The sequence below is a fragment of the Taudactylus pleione genome, unplaced genomic scaffold (assembly GCF_031769625.1).
Source record: "Taudactylus pleione unplaced genomic scaffold, aTauple2 ptg000757l, whole genome shotgun sequence".
Lineage (NCBI taxonomy): Eukaryota > Metazoa > Chordata > Amphibia > Anura > Myobatrachidae > Taudactylus > Taudactylus pleione.
In genome coordinates this window covers 2206348-2226577 of record NW_028285159.1, presented here as the reverse complement: position 1 = coordinate 2226577, position 20230 = coordinate 2206348, and the positions used below count along the sequence as shown (strand labels likewise).

Below are 20230 nucleotides of genomic sequence, written 5' to 3'. Positions count from 1 at the left end.
TTCGCCCTTACAGTCCAGCTACACCTCTTCAGTTTGCCAATGGAGATGCGACAGGTATGCCTACGACTCTGCATCGCACGTGTTTGTGTACATTTAGAGTTTGCAAGTGCAGAAAACACGTAAGACACATTCCACAGACAGTCATGCATTCAACTTCTGTTTGTATAAACTGTGAGCTCTGATGCCACTGCTTCTAATTGGTTAGTTGTTTGTCATCACTTCAGTATTCATAGGGATATAACACACTACATCATGTAAATGAGGACAGGTGGAGAAGTTTCCCATAGCAACTAATCAGATTCTAGCTATCATTTTATAGAATGTACTTCATAAATTACAGCTAGAAGCTGATTGGTTGCTAAAAGTAACTTCTCCATTTGTTTTCTTTAGAATGTTTAATATATCTTCCCCATAATGTCCTATAATTTAAAGTAGTACTATAGGTACTATATTAATGGCTGCAGAGTTAACCTGATGTTTTCTACTCCCGTATTCCATCAGTGAATGTTTGTACAGCTTGTATACCTACGTCATTTAGAAAGCTTTGTTAAATTTGTGATTCATAATACTTTGAAAGTTTCTTATAAAATTCTTGCAGCACATGACATCTAAAAGGCAACATGGACTAGCGTTTCTGGTTTGATCAAACATCTTGTCTAAAGGTGATTTCTGTATGAAACAACATAATGATAATTGTTGTTGCTCGCTTTAACAGTCTACGGCAATTTTATAAATAACATGATTATCCAAGGTGGTTACCTTTCAGTTTAATCAAGAAAAATAAGTTATGGAAAATGTTTTTAGCAGAAGGAGAAAATTGTGGCAGGCGTGCACTGGTACAGGAACAGCCACAGAGGTCTCTGGAGGAGTGTGAGATTAATTTGATGTTTAACAGTACAGCAACTGACAGGAGAGTTCAGTTTGGGATGATATGAACTCATGCCTATTCTAAGAGCTTTGGCACAAACCTTCATCTATACAATGTTTCTAATACTCTGGCAAGGTTTTTAGGCATCCTATATCTGCACTAAAATGTGCATGGATGTGTGTGTAATAATGATGAAGCTGCCGGACTAACAACATGTTTCAGTTTCCAAATACGTGTACTGCATTTGCCTTGATAATTGATTTTTTTTTGCATGTCTATCCAAAATCAGCAACCAACTATTATGCTTGCCTGCTTCACCCATGGACGTATCTATAATGGGTGCAGGAGAGCCTATACTGCACACCCTGCACACATAGACTATACTTAAGTCTCTGCCGATGCTCCAAAAATCACTGGGAAAATGGCGCCTATCAGCAGATTGAAAAGGCATATTAATTTGTCCTTTCTTTCATGGAATAAGGGTGGCAGGTAATACAGTGACAAGGGTTTCCATATGATCTTCCAATACGGTGAAGTGATGGCTATAGTACTTGTACAACTAGGCTAAGTACAATTGTACAATAGCCATATGTAATGTCATGCAGAACACTGCAGTAAATGGGAAATAAGTGCAAACATCTAAAGTTTACTATAAGTTAGCAAAGTTATAAGTTAAACATTAAGGTGTAAAATTTTCCATGTCCAACATTACTAATGCTGGGTACACATGTAACGATGTGTACCCACCAAGATCTCATAAGCTGACGGGACCAGCGGGGGTCCTGGCATCGACAAGTGCATACACACTTGCCGATGTCAGGAGCAACATCGTGACGGCAGGGGCCATGCTGCATTCGGAGATGGGCATTGACGCTGATGATACGCAGATGCGTTCATTGTCAGTGACATTGAGTGTACACACTAGATGATGTTGCCGACATGTCGTCCGATCCGGACGACATATCATCTAGTGTGTACCGGCCATCACAGTGTCACCTGCTGGACAACAAAATAGAAATATGGTGGGAAATGGGTTCCAGTCCTAAGAAGGAAGAGACAAGTCCCTGTTCCGCGGTACCTTGAAATTTACTATACGTTGGTTCTAATGCATCAAAAGGGTCAGGTAATGGTTCATAGCTTCCTTATACAGTGCTTTTTGCCTACCAATCATGAAAACCATGTATTACACAGAGCAGAGGAGAACTACAGCAGAAAAAAGTTAGTAAACCAGTCACATAGTGGTGAGAAGCCAAAAACAACAGTGTATCTGCATCCAAAGCTAAAGTGTACCGTCTATGAATAAAATAGTAAATACAAGTGACTTTGTTCTGTGATTATGTAAAACAGTTTCATTCATTGACTGTTTAGTTCTCTGGGAATGTGAAACGAAGTAGTAATAAGAGTCTCTTTCATTATAGCATCGAAAATTAAAGCGATATGAAATGTTAGATAAGCTAGTGCACTTGGCAAGGGAAATGACAGTCCCTTTTTTTGTGTTGTTACACATTGTAATATGTTAAGGTTGTGACCTACTTTATGTATTACACTATAGAAGGGATAGCTATTATGCACTGTTTTATTTTCCAGATTGTACATATATGTTAAAATAATATAAAATGAGGAATATAGGTGACAATAAAAATAGGGCTAAGTTCACAACTAGGGGCTGATTCGTGTGCTGCAGCCACCAATAAGCAAGCTTGGGGATAGTGGGGTTTATGGGCTTGCTTGCCTACTCTCCCAGAATGGCTCCCGAATCTTAGTTGCAGCTCCTGGCCCCTGGCAGAGCATTGAAGTCTCCCGATAATTCATGCTGAATTGTGTTATCATAACCACACCCTGGATTTACAATGCCGATAATCTGGGCATTGTAAAGTGGTGGACGGGACTCATGTCCCCAGCACCGCCCCCTTTGCTGCACCACACCCCCTGCTGTGTAGACCTGGCTGCCCCCTCCTGGAGGGAACTATGTTTATGGGCAATTCTTGTGAAGATTTATTTTTCATTTATTTCTGGTTTTTAAAAAAAAAAAAATTTTAGGGTTATTTTATAGCAGCCCTTCCCCAGCAGGATTTCTGCTGTAATCTCTTGCGTATGTCTTCTGCCTCCCCCTGTTTCCTCCGTGTTGTCTTTGCTCATTTAACAGGTCATTCAGGACCTCAGGGTTAGAAAAGACAGTTTAAAAGGCTCCAATTTTACAGACATGCTGCAGACATCAGCCTGTAAACTTCATAGAAATTTGTGTTTTTGTCACAGCTGACAGTTCCTGCATTTCCATTCAGATTGTCCACATGATCATCATAGTTCAAGCAAAAGAAGTGTGTTTTATTCAGAGCATTTCCCTTTAAATCTAACACGTCAGCCCAATAAGTCGGCCCTTCCTCATAATTAAACACCAGCTCTCTTCATCTTTCTGCAAGCTTGTGGAGTGTGCTAACAGCTTGCTAAACTTCAGTCTGTTAACAACACGTGTTTTCCTTACAAGCATTTGGTGAATGAATAGCAGGATGCCATAATTACAAGTGTGGGTTTAAAAATAAGTAAAGTGAGATACAAGTATCAGCCTGACAGCACCTTTCCTTTGGATATTTTGCAACCTGTTTAGTAAATAAGTCTCCATATAGCGACAAGGAGCAGAGCCCTGCTGAGAACATTGATACGTGGATGTTATTATTAAGCATACTGCACACAAACATAGAATAAATGGCTGGTGGGGGTGTCATCTAAAAGAATTTGTTTTAAAATATTAATTTATATCTATGACACGTTTAAAATTTGTAGGTGATTAATCACATGTTTTCTGGGAGAATTGAACATGAAAAGGAAACAGTTTTTTTACAAAGCTTGTCTTATTTTTGGTACCGTACATAAATAACAAAAAATTAAATGAAATGGCTATGGCTCATTGTACATAGCTAAGGAACAGTATGCGTAAAAGCAAGCCTTATTGTAGACTCTTCATCCGCTTTTTCCTTAACACTCCTATAGTAACCAACATCAAAAGGGCAGGGACAGATCTTCTCTATTACTTTACATACGCATTGTTTTTATAAAAAAAAAAAATGTGTGCGCTGTCTGTAATTACCAGTTTGCAGAACGAATTCCTGCAGGGTTTGTACTCTCCCCATTAGTAAAAGAGATAACTTGAAATGTATTAAAATTTCACTGTACAACTGGGAGTTTGTACTCCCAGAAAATGTATTAATGTTTTTTCATTGGCCTAGTGTTTGTGTTTAAACTTAGTCAGTATGCCCAACAGGGACATTATAGGATACATCTTTGTCTAAAAGGAGAATTCTTAAGAGAACATAATGAATATATATACTATATATACTACAGTATTTAGTGACATGTTATGACTGTCTTTTGACTCTTCAAAAATCTCATCTCTATTACTATATTCACAATGCGTGAGAAGTTGTTGTTCACAAAGAGCAGTTAGGCGCTTCAGTCACAGTGATTAGAAGCAATGCACATATAGAGCAGAGCACATATCATCATGCATAGTATTTACCTCTAGATCAAGGGCATAGGTGCAGGGTTTGCAGCTGATAATTGGTCCCATACCTGAGGGGGGAGAAGGGTGTGAGACCTGTTTTCCATGTCTGTTCCATATTTTCCTGGGGAGTATTTTTTGCTGGTGCATGGGGTCCTTACACATGTTGCTATGGTGCCCACAAATGACTAGTTATGCCCCTGCTTTTGATGCAGTTTACTGGAATGATCTAAAAGACATTCTACTCTTGTTTTACCACCATAAAATAGCGTATTCAAATGTACAGTTGCCTCTTTTAAAGTGTCTCCACCATTTGTAAAAGTATTTTTGGTACCTTCATCTAGCCATAGATTTGGTCCTAAAATGTGCTGTGTTCACCAATAGAAGATTTTTTTCCGGCAGTTAGCCATGGGGTAAAAACACACTAGCTTTACTGTATGTTGTACTTGTTGTGCAGTCACAGAGACAATGTAACAGCAGCTCATCATTCCAACAAATGATCTAGACCATGCACTTGCCTCACAGAAAGGCAAATGTATCATTGCTCTTCTGTAGCTGGTTTGGACTCTGCTCCTCCCTATTAGATTGTCATGGCTTCAAATAGTGTATACTATATATGCGTGCACCACTGGGGGAGAACCAAAGCGATTAACTTCAGTTATATGGCCTAATGCAGAGTTGTACACTAACCTGATGGATTACGCAAATCTCAGCAGTTTGTCAATTTGCGCATTTGCAGGATGTGTACTGCGCATGTGAAGATACATCAGATAGCCAGCGTTACAGAAAACGGGGGGGGGGGGGAATGGACAAGTTTTCTGGGTGTGTCAAGGTCATTGGCTGCTTGGAAGCTTCACTGGCCCCATGACTGATGTTCACGTAGGTAATCCAATGCTACTATACGTCTTTGGATGCAGCAGCAGATCACAAAAGCATGAGACAAAGTATGGCCTTTTATTTATGTGTAATAATGTTCAAAGGATGGACAGGGAAAATATAGAAAAGGGTTATCAGTCCCCATAGTAATGCAGACAGGCTCATAGTCCGACATTTACAGACTAGAGAATAACCTGACTGTGGTACATTATAATAAGTGCCCTACTGTGTTACCACTGTATCTCATATCTAGATTCATCTTCACTAAAACTATTTGAAAAGCTGCTAATAATATACTTAGATTTCTCCATAGCATTCCTGAAATGTGCCCTTTGTGTTCTCGCCTTTTTTTGGGCCGAAAAATGGCATTTATCGTGGATTATTTTTGGGACACATCAGGTCCTGAAAAATAACCCCAGATAAGTGCTGTCGTCAGGCCGACTACGGGGCTAATTGGATAGCCCAAGCGAGCCCCGGGTGAGCTAACTAGCCGCAATAATTTATCGCGGCTAATTGGATATGGCCCTAGGTGTTACAGGTAAGGTGTTTGTGTTTTTTTTTTTTACAAAGTATTAATTATAATAATAATACTAATAATAATAATAACAAAAATATGCAGTGAAATGTTAAAATATATTTAGAAATTAATCTATACTAATATAATAAGAATGTTGTGTCTGTCTGTACCAAGTTGGCGCAAAAACTACTGAACCGGTTTTCATGAAAACTGTATCATTTTGTAGTTGAAGCTCCTAGTATAAACCTGCACTTTGTTTCATCTCAATCCGTCAAGTTAAAGCTGAGCAATAATAAAACAACATTTATTGGCTTCATCAATGTAAGAGATAGGTGTGATACCATGTGCACGGCCGGTAAGGGGTGGGGTGAGAGGTGCTTTGGGCCTGCGTTCACTTGAATAGCATAGGCTACATAGCAGTTTGTGCACAGGGCACACAGTGACATTGGTGTGAGTGGTGGGTGAAGGCGCTGCTGCCACCAATCTGTATAGCGCTGCTGGTCACATGGGCCGCTCCTGCTTCAGGGCTACATATAAAAACAATGTTGGCAGAAGCGATTTCATCCTGGGCGCAGCTGCTGGCAACTGCTAGCAAAGAATAATAATAATAATGCATGGATGGAATTTACAGACTAGCAAGTCAATTAAGAATTAGTTGAAACATTATATTTGGAATATAAGTAGACAGAAAAAGTGAGACTTTTGGAAATTATTGCCCTAGGTAAATGTGCTACAACCTACAGCAACCAGACATTTATACTTTCTTCATGATCGCTAGAAACTAATTGTCAATGTAGATAACAATACCATTTTTGCATAGTTGCATGTGAATCCAGCTTAGTTAATGCCCCTCTTATCGTATAACAGCCTAAACAAATCATTAACCTTAGAAGTGTAGACTCAAGAGCATTCCTGCCTTCTAGGACCCCACCTTATATATTCCTTCTTATACACATGAATCTTTGCCAGCAGCAAACGTGACTTGGTGAGGCTTAGGGATAAAGGGGATATTTACTTAGTTTTACCCAATGGGATATTTCATTTGAAAACGCACTGAATGACTTTTCTGGAATCTACAGAATCCTGTACTTAGCTTAGTGATTCTGCACAGGTCCATGTTTACTCAGCACTGCTGTTACCTAGGACACCGTCTTGCTTCTGAGACATGTAAACAGACCTTCAAAGACGACTGTGTCTATAATTCCACATATACTTGATATTCATCCATTTGTCTTGCTGCAAAAAAGATTATTGTTATTTTATAACATTTTATGTACTATATAAAATTTAGCATATAATATTTGTACTGTCATAGACTTCAACATATTTATCTTCATACAATGCTTGTTGTGCTATATTGCATTTAATTTCCTGAACTTTCCTAAACATAACAGATGTGCTCCTATTTTTCAAAGTATGACTGCTCTGAAGAAGAATATATATACTGTAAGTGTCAAGACTTTCTCAGACATTAGGGTCTATTTATCAAAGAGAGAAGATCCTCAAATCCTGCGAAAAACTGCATCTGGAAGCAGGAGACTGGGCTTTTAGGGGCAGTGCACCTGTGTGACCTGGCAGTGCCAAGTCATGCATGAGGAATAGGATCCCAACTGGCCAGAAATTAGGTTAGTCTTTGATTACTGCTGCCAGCCAATATCATACTGTAGTGGGCATCGCTGTAATGCCCTGGCAATTTTTTTTATGATACATTTATTTTCTATAGCTGCAAAAATAGAAAATAGCACTTTTCATGGCTCTTTGATAAATATAAACCATTGGTTTGGATTGTGTGCCAAATACAATGACTGTTATATTATGTTTATAATGGAAGTACAACTCCCCTGATACTGTTATATATTCAATCACAAATCACATTTCCAACACAAGTTCTGAGTTAGTGTTCACAAGAGCAGTAGCTGATTACTGCATTACTTTTTAATCACAGAAAACAACTGCTTGCCTTAAAATGCATTGAGTAAACTGAGAAAGGGTTAACTTCAGATTGTCCCTTTGTAACTTTCAGTAGTGCAGCAGCGCAATTAATTATAGAGTTCATTAATTAGTGAACATATTAAAGAGAGACACCATTACTGACAAGTGCAGACATGATATATCATCAAGTCAATAAACTATTGAACATGAATCTGGACCTTTCAGCAAGATCTCCTTTCTTCCTCACTGTTAACCTACAGACACATATATTATTCCTGCTTCATCAGCAGATGTCGTTTGTAATATATTTCATATTACTATTTCCGTTAATCAGGAATACATACTTATATAGCTTGGAAAATGAGCAATCGAACAGTTTACATGATGGAGGGGGGGTGCTGTAAGTACCGTGTATGACAGGGTCATTTATTCCATGCAAGAGACTGGTATTAAACATTGGTGTTGCGGATGAGTTATAAACCAGTGCTGGGATGAGAATGTCTTACTGCAGCAACATCAGATCGGTGTGCATCTGGATACAGATAGCAGACCATGGCTAGAAACCAGTGCCAGCGGAGTGTAGGAGATGGGCCAAAGCCATTATCAGCCTGCATCCCAGTATTATTTTGAGTCTAGAGACATTCAGTGCTGCAGACTTGATGGAAATTCTATACATATGGATCGAGCCTGAAATATGGATAATGTTGACATTACCTTAATACTGTAAACTTAGATTGGTCTGGCAACTTCAACTATAATGATTCTGAAGATATTTTCAGTCATTTCCAACTAAGTAGTTGTGTGAAGGGCGACTTTATGGATTTTTTATCCTGTGTTTTGTTTATATTTTGAAAAATTGGGTCTAACTAGCAAACTATATTTAAACCTTTAACATTTGTTCCTAATGCACTTCACGAAGGATTAAAAACATCTCATAGGTGATCTAAATTAGTTCCTACTATCTTTTTGTACTTGGATAATATCAGCAATATCCAGATATGCACTTTGTTGACATTCTTTAAACTAATTTGTTCCTCTGGTGTCACTCAAAACTGGGCAGAATGATCATATGACACTTTTACTGACTGTAATGAAGATCCTATTAATAACCTGCACCTGTAACCAAAATGACTTTGACAAATTCAACTGGCATAATGAAGTATAGCACATAGCATAACATATTTACTTTGATGGAATGTAGACAACAACCCATTGTGATCTAAAACTGCTTACAGCCAGACCTAACCTCTTATAAATCCATGGTCCTTTCAACTTTAGCTGCAGTCATGTGGTGAACACATGGTACAACATAATATTTTGTTAAAAATTGTATACAATTAGAAAAAAGCAAAAAGATGGAGTTAAACAAACATTAATGATGATAAATTAACTTATCCTATAAACATATCACCACTTATACCTCTGGTTACTATGACATTTTTTTCCATAGAGTATACAGAAAATGTACCTCTACTTTCTACTTCCCTCACATTTGTAGAATCTAACCTTATTATATTTATCACGGATCAGTATGGAGAAGTGCTCACATACAGTAGCTTACAACATCGGAATGCCACTGTCGGTCTTTTGACCGCCGCTAAATCATACTGATTTCCAGCAGATCCAGTCAGGATGCCGGCGGACGGAATCCCGGCGCCCGTCAGAATGCTGATGTCGGATTCCCAAAGGGATCAAGATACTGACGTCGGCATTCTGACCTCCGGCATCCCGAAGGTAAGTATGCGGGTTACGGTTGGCATTAGGCCAGGGATGGGGGGGTTAGGTTTAGGGACCTGCCAGGGTTAGCCACCACCGGGGGAGGGTTAGGGTTAGCGGGGGAGAGGGTTAGGCTACTTACCGACCACTGTTGGCCTTCTGACCGCCGGCATCCTGTGTGCTGGCAAATCATACAGACTCCACAGCATTCATAGTTATCACTGAGACAGGCTATGATGCAACAGAATACAGCAGATGGCATTGAGGTGTTTACTTCTCCTTAGGATGTAATGATCCCTGTTCAAATGACATTAATGCTGTGTCAACCATCCAGCTGAAAGCAGGTTAGGCTGAACACAGGCAGATAAAAAGACATGTGAGTGTGCACAGCCTTATAATATAATAGTGCCTGTCTTATTACAAAAATAATTGCTTGGCTTTGCTTTAATTCAGTTTTGCTGCATCCAGGTTTGAGAACATAATTAAGAAATAAGAATTTGGGAACTTGTGTGAGAATTGAATTGAAATCCATGGCTTTGACTATGCTTCATATTAGTTGACAAATGCAACACATGCTGTTTGATGCTCAGCCAATCTCTCTCTCTTTACACATTTGCTTTGAGACTCATTGTATCCATTGTGTGTAAAACTGTTACTATATTATACTGTATGTTTCTGTCCTGGGATGCTTTTTTTTTTTTTTAAAGACATTACATTGTTTTTACTTTATAATTTATAAAGGTTGAAGTTTTTTGCAAACATGCCAGTTTTGCAATTTTGTTATAATGCCATCCTTGTCTAGCTACAGTATAAGGAATACTTTGTGTATGTTGCACTTTATCAGAATTGCGATCTGGCCACCTACTCAATTTATAGTCTAATCCTGGTATTTGCTTGAGACTACGTGCCCCCTGAGTCCCATGTAAGAGCTTCATCCCTTTGGGATGATTATATTATACAGGCATAGTTTAAAAAGCTTGATGAGATATACTTTGGACAAATGATTGGCCCCTAAGCCTATTTGTACATTTAAATGTCTTTCTCAAATACAGGCCATATTTTGGAAAAGTGGATTATAGAATGCAAATGGATAGAGTTCTCCAACTTTTATTGTCCTTACCACTAGCTAAATCACTTTATCAATGATGTTACACTCCAATACGGGATGCGGTCAATATCCTGACCGCGGTGATTCCGACGGTCAGAATGCTGGGGACGGAATCCTGACACCTGTCAGAATCCCGGTGCCGGTGTTCCGACCACCAGCATCCCGAAGGTAGGTAGCGGGGTTAGGGGCTGGGTTAGTGTTAGAGATTAGGGTTAGGCACTAGGGGGAGGGTTAGGGTTAGGTACTAAAGGGGGAGAGTTAGGTTTAGGGTGCAGGGATGGGGAGGTTAGGTTCAGGCATCGGGAAGGGAGGGTTAGGGTTAGGCTAGGGAGAGGGGGAGAGTTAGGATACCGAGCGACAAGTGTCACTATCCTAACCCTGTCAGGATGCTGGCGCTGGTATTCTGGCCGCTGGGATCCCGAGCGCCGGCATCCCGTTCATCCCCTCAAAAAAACAGTATTTCAAAGTAAACTTAAAAAATAATAATCTATTTCCACAAATTGACTTTATTTCTTGACTTAGTGATCGGTTATTGCACAGTATCTTGACAAATAGAAAGTTTGTCATTTTTCAAACTGTCTTTACATACTACCAAGTCTGATCAATGGTATATTCTCAAATGACCTCTGTCTTTTTTATTTGCTTATCAAATGTTTCCATCTTTTGTGCAGCCCCCACCCCCACAAACACCACTAATAGCTGATTGCATTATGCTTTCCATAAGCTGCTACAACAACTCATACATATTGTAGAAGCATAAATTGTCCAATGGGTCACTCGATCGATTCATCTCTCTGTTATTTCTCCTGCAGGCCATCCGATGTACACTTGTAAATTGCACATGCGAATGTTTCCAGCCTGGGAAGATTAACCTGAGAACCTGTGACCAATGTAAACATGGCTGGGTGGCACATGGTAAGAAATTACATTTCACTTCCTTTAATACAACTTTGTGGTCATTCAGTGTAAAAGTTTTAAATGGAGAAACATTAGCTCATTCTCATATGGAATCAGATGATGTATACCAGGGTACTCATCTTAAAAACATATATTCCCAACAAGAAACAAGTAAGACTAATAGCTCAGCTCAATAGCCCTAAATAGAGAATAGATAAATAGAATATTAAAAGAAAAGCATACATTTATTATAGTAACATCAAAGTGATATATAAGAGCAAGGCAGCATGACATACTGTAATCTGTTTATAAAGCAATATTTGCAACTGTAGTGATTCTTAACTAGTCATACATCTATAACAGTGAGAGAAAGATGCTGAAGTTTTTAGAATCTTTATTCCTGCATTCATTACACCTACAATAAATTACCAAAGAGAATCATATTACATAAATGTCCTTTTTCATGTCTTTATTAAAACCATTGATCCATAATTCACTGTCTTTGTTGTAAAAAGCTTTATTCGGTCAGATGTTACAATCAATGAGGTGACACATTTAAGTTTGTGGAGCAGAGTAAACATATGCCAATAAGACTGACCAATCAGTCCCCTTGTAGTCAGGGCCGTAGAGGGCCTGGTCGGGCCCGGGTAAATGAGGGGGTGGCCTGATTGAGGGAGGCGTGACCACGCCCCCTTGAAAAAAAAACTGCACGCCGGGGAGAGGGGCGATGCCCCCAGCCCGGTGCTAAGCAGGGGGGGGGGGCGCGATCAGTGTGATCGCTCCCCCCCACAGCCATAGGAGACTGCTCCGGCTGCTGCAGCAGCCGTGAGCAGTCTCACACTGCAGCCCAGCACAAGCTGTGTGCTGAACTGCTGTGAGGGAGGGGGGGGGGGCCACAGCGGACCCAGGCCCCGCCGGGCCCCTCTAGCAAGCCTGGGCCTGGGTAAACTGTACCCACCCCACCCCCCTCTCAACGCCCATGCTTGTAGTTCGTTAAAATTGGACATGGGCATATCTGCCATTTGCAGAGTTATGCACAGCCTTTTACAGAGCAGCCTTTAAACTAATCATGCCTAATAACTACTCTAAATTGCCCATCATGCAGCCTACATCCATGCTAACAATCAATCCGATCATGTTTGTTTATAAATATGCCTAAACCACTGGTGTGGTATGGAAAGTCAGCATTCAGAATGTCGACACCAGAATCTTCTGGATGTTGAAAGTCAGAATGTGGACATGGACATTAGGCGGACCAACAAAAAATGTTGTCATGTTCATAATGTTGACATCTAATACACCAGAATGTTGACATACAGCTTTTTGCATATTTTAACCTAACTCTAAACTTAACCATAAAAGTAACACAAAAATATACTGTCATCATTCTGGTGTCGACATGTTAAATATTTAACCATGTCGACATTTGTGAATGTTGACATTTTTCTTGTTGACCTTATGTCCATGTGGACATTCTGACAGTTGACATTCAGAACTGGTAGACATTTTGAATGTCAACATGCTGACCGGATACCTAAACCACACCTATAAGGCCAATGCCCTTTTGCAATAAATCTGTGTATTAAAACTACAAGGGACTCTAAGATGGCAAAGTCTGTGTTGTATAAAAAAAAAATGCCAAAGTAAGTTGGGATAAAGAAATGTGATTTCTCTAGAACGTCTGTTATAGCAGCACTGTAGTCAGACGTCTCTGGAAAGCAAAGATACTACCACTAGCTAATTAAAAAGCCTGGAGTATGTAAAGATTTTAAAAATTCCAGTAGTCATTCAAAGAGACATGGGACGCACACACCCGTATGTAGATTTTCTAAACAAATGCTCTTTTCCTAATGACTTGCTACACCTAGCTTGCTAGCAGCATCCTGATACCTGTCAGATTCTTGCATTTGATGGCTCAGCGAGACAAGTCGAGGGAACATTTCATCTGCCATGCAGTACTGATAGGCTTCTAAATGAGTGCCTGAGGACTGCGATATGCCTGCTTTGAGACTCTGACCTCTGCTTCTTTTTTATTAAATACTTTTAAAAAGAAGTTAAAAAACACACACACAGCTTATTAAATCACAACACAATAGCAACTGAATGTTAAAATGCACTCAATCGAATCAGATTATTATTCCGCACCTTTCATTCAACAGAATGGATTTGAAATGGTTCTTTGAATGCAAATAAAAAACTCCCCATTGCAATAATACATTGTTTCCTAGTGCTGTCATTATTTAATTTGTTTTACACTTTAACCTTACTAATGAAAAGTTAATAAAAAGTACAATGATAATGTAGGCAGTGTGGAATTTAACCAAATGAACTGAAATCACAATTTCATTTTTCAGTTAGGGTTTTGGATGTTTGACATCCTGCACATCATATAATCAATGCAGATATAAACAATAATAGGTTGATTATATATGTTGTACATATATATATATATATATATATATATGCATATATTCAGCTTACCCACATACACATACAGTTGGTTATAGCATTTTACTAATGTATCATTCAGCAGGGTTAATAATGAGAGTGCCTTTGTGTTGTGGATGCGAACTAGCACTGCCCTTAGCATTCATTTAATAACATGGTACGGGGGGGGGGGCATCAAATACTACACAGAACTAGAATAGAATAAGGTAAAGCGGGATAAATAGGTCTCATGTAAACAGAGTCTATTTATGACAGGTTGTCAACTTTTCCAATCCAGGAGAAATCAGATCCCTAAATATGTTATCAGTGAGTCTAATAATAACAGGTAACAATAAGATGCAAAAAATTATATATTTTGGGGATTTATTTTGATTAGAAGGAAATAAAAATATGTTATTTTGATATATAAATAGAAGTAAAGCGGTCCTATTTGACCTGAAAATACTGTATACTGTAACTAAAAAAATACAGATATAGAAATACACATTTCCAAGTCCAATAAAATGTACACAGCACATATTGCGTTATCACCTACCATCACAAATTATCTGTTATCTGTATCATGAAGTTCAATATGTTACTTATTCAAGGAATGACATTTAATGAACCTCAGTATAGTGTAAACATTTTATCATGTGCAACATGCATTGCAATAATGTACACATTTTTATATGAGTTTTCATTTATATTCTGTACCTTGCGTAGAGAATAAGCCCAATCCTAGGTCATATTTCACATAACTTATGCAGATATGAGACGTTGTTCATGATGCGGTTTGTAAGACATGTGTAACATATTTATTTTCTACCCCCTAAGGGTTTGTTGCTGCATGCCCTTTGCACGAGAGTGATCTGTATTCTGCCCCTCTGCTCCGTACTCTGCATGCAAACTAAGAGAGGCTAGTACATTCCATAGCTATCAGGGGTTCTCTTGGTCATTTATGTACAGAGACTGAATACAGTTAAATTGTGAATAGCTGTAAGACTGGAATATACACAGAATGGCATCATCCATTAAATAGTGCATAATAGTGAATTTAAAGGCACAACAAAAAAGATTATTATGTAAAGATATTTGTAGCTTTTATACACATTGATTATTGATTCAATTTAAATTATTTTTAAAGTAAAAGTATAACTAAGATGGTTTTACCACAGTATTGTCACTAGACAACTCTGGTATCTACAGTAATGTTGGAGCTAGTTTTCAAGCATACTTGCAACAATTCAATTAAGCATGAAAACCTTGCAATACGTACAATGAGGATAATTACAGGAGAGAAACCTTGCTCATATTTCCTCGCAGCTCTTTGAGGTGCAAGAAAAGTGGAGTGAGGCTAACTTGCTCAGACAAGCAGCATAAGGTTAATTTAGCGGGCCCATATATGATTATTATATAATAAGTAAAATGAAAAATACAACAAAATTACATTACAAAGATGTTTATTAAGCCTGTAATTATGGCGATTCCGGTACACTTGATCTGTACCATACATGACAGTCTCGCATGTACTGTACCTGCCAGCAACAAAGTATTCCAGGAAATTGTTTTCAAATATTGGCAAATACTCTATGTTGGTGCCACCAATGGATTAAAAAGAACCTCCTCTTAAATGATCTATCCAAGTCTGGATACAGAGGATGTGTCCCATAATGTGTCCAAGTCATCATACAGTATCTCATGAGAGATATAATATTTCTGACAAATACAAATGTGAGTTTGCTGTTTAATATCTCATGGAATCTAGTTTATACTTCTTTTGTTCTAAATCAGTGTAATGTTATTTTACACTGTAGCAGCATACTTATTGATTATGATTATCATCATGAGAGAAAATTAGTGGTTATCCATTGTTGCCAAATTTTTATAAATGTTAGTATTTTAAGATATTGTAGGAATAATCATTTGCACTTTTTCAGTTACAATTTGCCTGCCAGCTCTTAATACAGCACAGCATACCTACCAATTCTCCAATAATGTCCAGGAAAGTCACACATTTTGGGGAGTTCTCTCCTGAGAGAGTGGGCCAGTCAGTTGCATGCCACCCACTTCCCAAGTGATTGCGTGGTCCGCAGTTGGATGATGTGATTTGAACAGAAGGGAATGGGACCATAGAGCTATGCACCACCGCACCTCCTGCATGGCTCTCCCTTAAGTTGGCATATATGCACATGGGCAGGAAAGATTTTTAGATAGCAAATGTTGATAATTTTGTCCATTGGTCTAACCTGTTCTACCAATATTCCAGCAGATCACAGTCACATGTAAGTCATATAGAGCAATTCAAGTATGGCTATACCATTTGCTGTCCTTATCAGAATTTGATTGATTTTAGTTGATTGATTTACATTAGAAGCTGTCGGCTGCTGCTCCGCCGATATGTCTGGGGCCAACACTTAGTGTGGGGGTCCCTCAGGGATTTTAAAAACAATAATAACACAATATTGTTTGCCTATTAACTGTGACCAAACATAGAGCTTGGTAATGTACTCCTTTCTGATCACTGGGTTGGTGAAGGCAGCAGTTCATTGCTCTAATTACCCTCATTATCATAACATTGACCTTCAGAACTTCACGCTTGACAAATCTGGTTGCCTCATCTTATGTGACACAGCAGTTTACAAATATCCTTTATTAACTGATATTACCTTGAGTCAAAAGTGGCATATCCCATACACTTTGGATGTACCATAACATAATGATAGGTTTTTTTTCCATGCAGTCTCTCAAGCATAATCAGGTTAGAATGTCATCAATGTGCAAGGTCATCTATGAGCTGATGAACTTGCATAAGAGCAAATATTCTTTAAATTTCTTGTCAATTGTGCAGGAATCTCTGTAGCATTTGTTAAGCATGAGCGCAAAACAGGGTTGCATGTGTTTGCCAGGACCATTAGGCAGTTATAATATCTAAGCTATGCTAGATGTCATGTTTCAAAGTTTTCTTGCTCAAGGTCACTATTTATGCAGCCAGGATTTGCTCTGCCATTTGTAACTGTGTATGTGATGTAAACTGAGTAAATGTCAGGTGACATGGCAACACCTACATTGTGTCTTCATCTAAAGTATGGAATCTACTGGTGATGATATAGTGTTGGTGAAGAACCAATGGTTTAATCTCGTGGTTGGTTTAGACTCTTGCACAAGGGTGTATCTGTAATGGGTGCAGGTTGTGCTATGCACACGGGCCCCTGGGTCCAGGGGAGGCCCACACCGCACACTCTGCACCAATATTTTTTAATACTCACCTCTCCGAAGTCCCACAACACCTGAAAAATGGGTGCCGCAGCCATTTGTCTGGTGTTTTGCGCATGCACAGTGGGTAAATCGGTGTTTTGCGCATGCGCAGTAGACTCTAGACTCTAAGAGGCCCCAGATGGGGATTGCACACAGGACCCTCCTCTCTTAATACGCCCCTGCTCTGGCTGTAGAATTATAGACACGCCCCTGTGCAAGAGTCTAAACCAACCACAAGATTAAACCATTGGTTCCTTATCAACACTATATCATCACCAGTAGATTCCATACTTTAGATGAAGACACAATGTAGGTGTTGCCATGTCACCTGACATTTACTCAGTTTACATCACATACACAGTTACAAATGGCAGAGTAAATCCTGGCTGCATAAATAGTGACTTTGAGCAAGAAAACTTTGAAACATGACATCTAGCATGGCTTAGATATTATAACTGCCTAATGGTCCTGGCAAACACGTGCAACCCTGTTTTGCGCTCATGCTTAACAAATGGTACAGAGATTCCTGCACAATTGACAAGAAATGTAAAGAATATTTGCTCTTATGCTAACTGAGAATTTGGAATTTATACTGTAGAATTGTCTACAATTAATGGAGGAATAAAAGAGACTCTGTTTGGAGTCTTTTTTTCTTTTTCTCCATTAATTCTATTTGCATTATACTGACTCGGGGTGCACCACTGCCGGACCGAACAAAGTATTTTCTGTAAACTGTATTTATATAAGAGAGAATTATCTGGTACATACATTAATTATCGTCATAATTATGCTGACAATTTAATACGGGAGACCCAATACAAAACATCTTTTACATGCTATACATATTAAATAACCTCCTGCTGTGCGGATTATTTCCAAAAAAACACCTTTATTTTAGACTGTAGAATTGGCATCAGGTACAAATTCATACCCTGTTCCCTATCAACAAGAGGAGCAATGCTATTTGCATTATGGTCATATACACCTTTATTATTTGAAGTGAGATCTGGCTTTTCTCCAAAAGGAAACTATGATTTGTGTCAATAGGTTATAACAAGGCCAGTGATCTAAGCTTTGCTCCCTGCTGACCTCAACGACCCTTTGTGCACACACTATACTATTCTGAATAGTGCGACAACAAAGGTCAGTTGAGGTCAGGTGTATCACTTGACTATTGCCATTTTACCCGTGTGACCCCTAAAATATGTCTCTATTGATGATATTTTGATTTGTATTGATGATAACATATGGCTTGCAGTTGTCAGGGAATGGCAAATGCTGCCTTCTTCCTCTAAAAGCTTACACACTTTGGAAGACATCTCGATGCATCTGCGCAAATCGACTGCCGGAAAGTATTTTCTTTCTCACCCTGAATAGTATCTTCTTTCTCACCCTGAATGTTTTGCACTTTAGATAAAAAAATGTATTACTTAATGTAATATTTCTTTGGTTGCCTATTTTGACACTTACAGTATGACTAAACAAGTGGTTTTGAAAAGTCAGCACAATATCAGCAGTGACACCAATCATTGTAATATACTAAACTAAAAGAAATATCTGCTGACAATAGAAATATGACAAAATGTCAAATTCCAAAATAATAAATAATTAACATAGTGTAATTAAGCAGTATGTGAAGATAAGGGCAATTTGTAAAAATGTAAAAAAAAACTCCAAATCTGTTGTAAATTATGATTAATTAGGTAATTAGAATGAAAATTAAAAATAAGTTAATACTGCAGTACTGTTGATCTAATCATGGTTTCAAGTGCATTGAGCAAAATATGATTGAATTAAGTCTAACTTCGAGTGAATTGGTATGAAAAGAATTTCATATATAACTTATGAGCCCTATGTGTGGGATGCACTGAATTTCAGAAATACCCATTAGCAAAACCTTTAATTTAATAATACCTCCCAACTGTCTCAACTTAGATAGGACAGGTCCTGAGGAGAGTGTCCCTACATCCTGGCATTCTGCAAAATTGTCCTGAATGCTGGTTAGCTGGGTGGTATGTACCTCCTCACCCAGGGCCGTAGGGAGGGTGGTGTGCGGCTGGTGCCTCTGCACAGGGCGGAATCCTCCTCGGTCACCGGCCACACACTTCATGGCTCCAGGAAGAGACCTCCTGCAGGGGTGCGCGGCGCACCAAGAACGCCGGCGAAGGTTCCCACCCTCCCTCCACCTCCTGGATGGAAAGGTAAGCACTCAGGGGGAGGAGGGGGGCAGGGGGGAGTGAGAGGGCTGGCAGTGCTGCACAGGGCGCACTGCCGCCCAGATACGGTGCTCTCCTCACCATTATAGCTCACACCACAATTTAAGGGTGTTTTCAGGAAGAAGATTTGGAATTTGCGGCAGCCTTGCGCCATCTTGTTCTGATTCACAGGAGGACAATGGTGTAGGATTAGTAGTCATATGAACTACAATAAATGAATCTGGAGATCTAAATTTTGCATTTACTATATTTTGCGATACACCACTACTGCATTATACAATGGTTCTACAGTATAATACGTCCACGCAAATAAGGCTGGTACACACTAAACGATGTCTAGTGTGGACCAACTTCGTTAGCGTTTTATCCCGGCGGGGTGCTGGCATCGTCAAGTGAATACGGCAGCATAACGATGTTGCTCGTTGGACCTACATGCAGGTCCGATGGGCGATGTCATTGACGATGCGCACATCATCCATGACATTGAGGGTACACATTAAACGATATTGCCAACATGTCATCCGATTTGGCTGGATCGGACAACATATCGTCTAGTGTGTACCCGGCAATACTGTAGACTATTTATTAAGTCTAAACACACTGTGTCATTTGCATTTCAAATGTAACCATGGTTTCAGTATGAGCACAGACAAATCATACCAAATTTACTTCTCTTAGCAAATATCTACCCATTATCAAAGTATAGCTGGGCTTGTCATTTTGTCAGATGTACTTGGTAAGGATATACCGCACAAGTGCCAAGTCATTCTGTACCAGCAACAACAAATACTAATGGGTTTTCAGACTACCATACAGGACCAGTTTCACACACTAGTAAACAAAAAGTTTATATCTATTGGGATAATGTCACGGGGAAGTGAGAAGTTAATGGGATTGCATCATGAATTATCATATTGTT

General features: G+C 39.1%; 1 protein-coding gene across 1 annotated transcript in view; it reads left to right on the top strand.

Moving 5' to 3' along the window:
- Positions 1-20230, top strand: part of BNC2 (basonuclin zinc finger protein 2) — a 664637-nt gene that overhangs the window by 485150 nt on the left and 159257 nt on the right. Inside the window, exon 5 of the mRNA XM_088457326.1 lies at positions 11326-11428. Coding sequence (XP_088313452.1) covers positions 11326-11428 — 103 coding nt within the window. The remainder of the gene's footprint in view (positions 1-11325; positions 11429-20230) is intronic.